We start from the raw sequence: 4,105 nt of genomic DNA, 5'->3' as shown, positions 1-4,105 counted from the left end.
GACTTAGGGATCTTTCTCTTTGGAGAAAATCTTGTTGTCTGTTGCTTATAAGAAATATCTTAGCGGAGGAAGGCTCATTGTGGATCGCCTGGGTGAAAGCTTATTGTTTCCAATCTGCGAATTATTGGGAAGCAGTCTGTAAACCCCACTACAGCTGGATTTTGGCTAAACTTTTGAGTCTGCGAGATCTTGCGAGTAATCTGTTTCATCCTGGTACTAATTTGCGCCTTATTAATGGCAAATGGGTATGTGACTGTATTAAAGTTAGAAGGGAGAAGGTGAGTTGGCATAAGCTTATTTGGTTCCCGTCCCATATTCCCAAGTTCTCCTTAATCTCGTGGATGGCCATCCTCGATCGGTTGCCAACTAAAGACAGGCTTTCCCGTTTTGGTTTAGCTGTTGATGCTGCTTGTTTGGTATGTGGTTCAGACTCTGAATCAAGGGATCACTTATTTGTTGCTTGTCCTTTTGCTATGGATGTTTGGAACACTGTTCTAAGCCTTTGTGGTACTCGTTGTGCTGCTCTTATCTGGGATCAGCGCCTTAGCTGGATGGTTGGAAACATGAAGGGCAAAACTTTTCGGGTACGGATTCTAAAACTTGCTTGGACTGGTTTTTTGTATTATACTTGGGAAGAGCGTAACTATAGGCATTTTAGAGGCATCTCAAGCTCAAGTGAGGTAATTGTAAAAAGAATTAAGGAGGCAGTGAAAGCAAAATTGTATAGCCTTAGTTTACATAGAGTAGATGATGGTAATAGATTCTTGTACATAAACTGGGAACTGTTTTAGTTCATGACAGTTCATTTTGTAGCAGCTAAGCTGTGGTTTTTTTGAATGGAATATAATTTACTTATCCAAAAAAAATATTAGCTACTTTTATTCTAGAAAAAAGAGAGAAACAAATTAATTAAATATTTTTTTATTAAATATATAATTGGGGTAGAGAATAAGGGCTAGATATGAATTCTAAATTTAATGAGTTATGATGTAATATAATTTAATAATTTGTTTTGATTTTTTTTAAGTTAAGTTTAATATTTTTAAGGTGAATATTATTGATTCGGTCTGATTTAATTTTATATTATAATTATAATTATTATATATGTTATGTAGATTCTTATCTTATCTAATAAAAATAAGATTATATATATTTTTATATAAGATGGATTAGAATGTAATTGTAAATTTTATCTTAAAATTCGAGTTTATAAGATTATTTATATATTTTAGGAGATTGAACCTCCTTAATTTTAGATTATATTAAATGATAAATGAAAAAAAGTAAATTTCAGGTGGATTGAAAATTTATCCTGACCTATTTCATTATCCCTACAAGGCTTTCGAAGGTTTTATAAAGGGAAATTAAGTACCATTATATATAAATGTCCGAAGAAATTGATCTTACATTAACTCATCGGAAATTAAAAATACAGGAAATAGTTAAAAACAACAGACAATATCTAACATTTCTCTGTTGCAAAAAAGGGGAGATCAACTTCATCTACGTATTTAAGGTCGCTCTCGCGTAATTTTTAACATTCTGCGGGGTTTTTTTTCATAAATAAAAGTGGTTTTGTGGGGGCTAAAAAGATTAATAATTTCAACGCATCAAAAGGAAAATTAGTGCTTTCCGGCTCTAGACATCGGCGATGGCAGGCTGGTTAAGATCTATATCGAGAAGCGGACGCCGTTTGATCTCGTCGTGGTTTAGATCAACGATGGACGATGAATACGAGTCGCTCTGTACCTCACCACCGTTGAACGTCTCATGATAATCACGATGATCGAATCTCAACAGTTGGAATTGCTGTCCTTTCACAACATTAGGCCGAGCCAACGCATCGAAGTAAAAAACTTGGGGACTCGCCATGACAGCCGGAACGCCGTTGTCGAAAACACCAACGACCGGCGAAAAAGGGAACCGAACGGCGGGAGATCCGTACCCGGAAACCGCCCCGCGTCTGAGGTTGAGATCCAATGGGGAACAATCGAGCTTGAGTGACGTCGGCTCACGGCTTGATGACTCCACCGTGCTACTCTGGCTAGAGCTCTGATTGTTGTTATTATCATTATTGTTATAATTACTTTCAATGTTGAGAATTTCACCGGGGAGGGGGAAATTAGTCTTCGCCTTGGCGCCGCGGAACTCCCTGGCGGCGGCGTCGTAGGCTCTGGCGGCTTCCTCAGCCGTATCGAAAGTTCCTAGCCAAACACGGCTCTTTTTCCCTGGATCTCTGATCTCAGCTGCGTAACGACCCCATGGACGCTTACGTACACCTCTGAAATGAGCCTCTTTACTATCTCCGTTGCCGTTTCCCTTTACGTCCGCCGTTTTTTCCCTCGGCGCCATTAACGTATTCCGATTACCCCGTTTTAAGAAAGAAAGTGACGAAATTTGTTTGTGCTTTGTAACGAAGGGCGGGAGGGCGAGTTTTTATAGAGTGGGAGGACGAATCGGCGAGGAATTGAAGGAAGCGAGGTGGCACAGTCAACTAATAGATTTGACTGACTGATGGCAGTTTTGTAAATTTAAGCAAACGTATATTACGTGGCTTGTGGGTTGTCTTGAAGACAGCATACCTATCTGTCTCTATCATCATTATTATCATCTAACGGCAGTTATACTACGGTTGATTGTGTGCGGTGGTATGGGCTCCTCTCATTCTCTCAACCGGCGTGTCCATTCAACACTCTACTTTTCTAAAAAATTGTATCCGAAACATTCATCCAATAAATATATCTATATTGTAAAAAATTAATTTAACTCAGTTTTCATAAATTGTTATCATACTTATCGACATAATATTATTGACTACGAATATTATAAATAAAAAGCATTATATTATTGAAATTTATGTAATTTTTAATTTATACTGCTGAAATAAAATTAAAAAATATTTATATAAATGCAGAAAACAAATTTTATATTTATAATTAATTTCAAATTCATGTATTTCATTGTATGTACTTTTAAAATTTTAATGATATTGGAAAAAAGGTAAACTATCTTATTAATCACTACATCAATTTTGATTATTAAGTTTTTCAATAAAATCATCACTGATATAATAAATATTCTTTTATTAAGTAATGCACCAAAAGCAAATTTTAGTGGTTAATAATTTAGTGATCAGTAGAATAATTTTCTATTGTAAAAATGAAGCGCGTGAGACATTGAGGTGAAAGTGACAAAAGGAAGTTGAAAAGTTGTCGGCATGTTTCGCTAAGGCGCCGTGCGACTTTAAAGCTAAAGCCACGCCATCATTTAAATTCCCCCTGTTGAACCGCTCGCAACGAACGAATGATGTTCTCACACCGCCCAATCAAATCTCGACATGTTACTTCCGTTCAAATTGATGGGCAGTCTAAAAGCCACATGAGCAGACTCGGACATCTAGTATTGATCTCACCCGACAGGCATCTTCCCCCATTCCCTTCATTCTTTGAGTGTAGTACACGCTCTTCATTAAGCAAAATTACTCCACTACCCATCTTAATGGTTTCAAATAGGCTTTTGGGTCAAAGTTGTGTATGATCAAATTGTTAGAGGATATCAATAGTGCTAATGCAGTGTGCTTTTAAAAGCATCATTTAAATGAAGTTTGGTGATCAACGTGTGTGCGCGACTAAAAATGTGGATAATTTTACAAAATTTCAGGGACTAAAAGTTTTTTTAAAAACATATAAAAAAATTTAAAATATATTTTTTGGAAAGGGGATGATTCTGCTACCTCAGGAGCTTGGGGGTTAGTTGGGGACAGGTTTGCACTCTTCGTTCTAAGGGAGGACGTAGGCTTAGGGACACTAGGAGTTGGAATAAGGCTTGTTCTCTTTTCTTAATTCGAAAAATTCTGGCTGGTGAAGGGATTTTATGGGTGACTTGACTAAATGCTTATGTTTTTAAAAGAGTGGACTTTTGGCATGTTCAGGGGAAGCCGAATGTGAGTTGGATTATCAAGAAGTTCTGTTTTGAAAATTGGACCAGATCGGTCGGTTTAACCGGCTCAATCGAGAACCTTTGCTTAGTCCGGTTCAATCTAAACCGGTTGAATCGCTATTAGTGAACCGGTCAGAACCGTTGAACCGTTCGAACCGGACCGGCT

The 4,105-nt window shown here is 37.2% G+C and overlaps 1 protein-coding gene across 1 annotated transcript; it reads right to left on the bottom strand.

Moving 5' to 3' along the window:
- Positions 1–1,582: 1,582 nt before the first annotated feature.
- Positions 1,583–2,430, bottom strand: LOC120214640 (ethylene-responsive transcription factor 4-like). The gene has a single exon (XM_039212481.1). It carries the CDS (start codon positions 2,350–2,352, stop codon positions 1,639–1,641), a length of 714 nt encoding a protein of 237 aa, XP_039068412.1. The 5' UTR covers positions 2,353–2,430; the 3' UTR covers positions 1,583–1,638.
- Between the last annotated feature and the right edge of the window lie 1,675 nt (positions 2,431–4,105).

Source organism: Hibiscus syriacus, unplaced genomic scaffold, assembly GCF_006381635.1.
Source record: "Hibiscus syriacus cultivar Baekdansim isolate YM2019G1 unplaced genomic scaffold, ASM638163v2 tig00110082_pilon, whole genome shotgun sequence".
In the NCBI taxonomy this organism is placed as follows: Eukaryota; Viridiplantae; Streptophyta; class Magnoliopsida; order Malvales; family Malvaceae; genus Hibiscus; species Hibiscus syriacus.
This window is presented reverse-complemented; position numbering and strand designations above follow the sequence as displayed.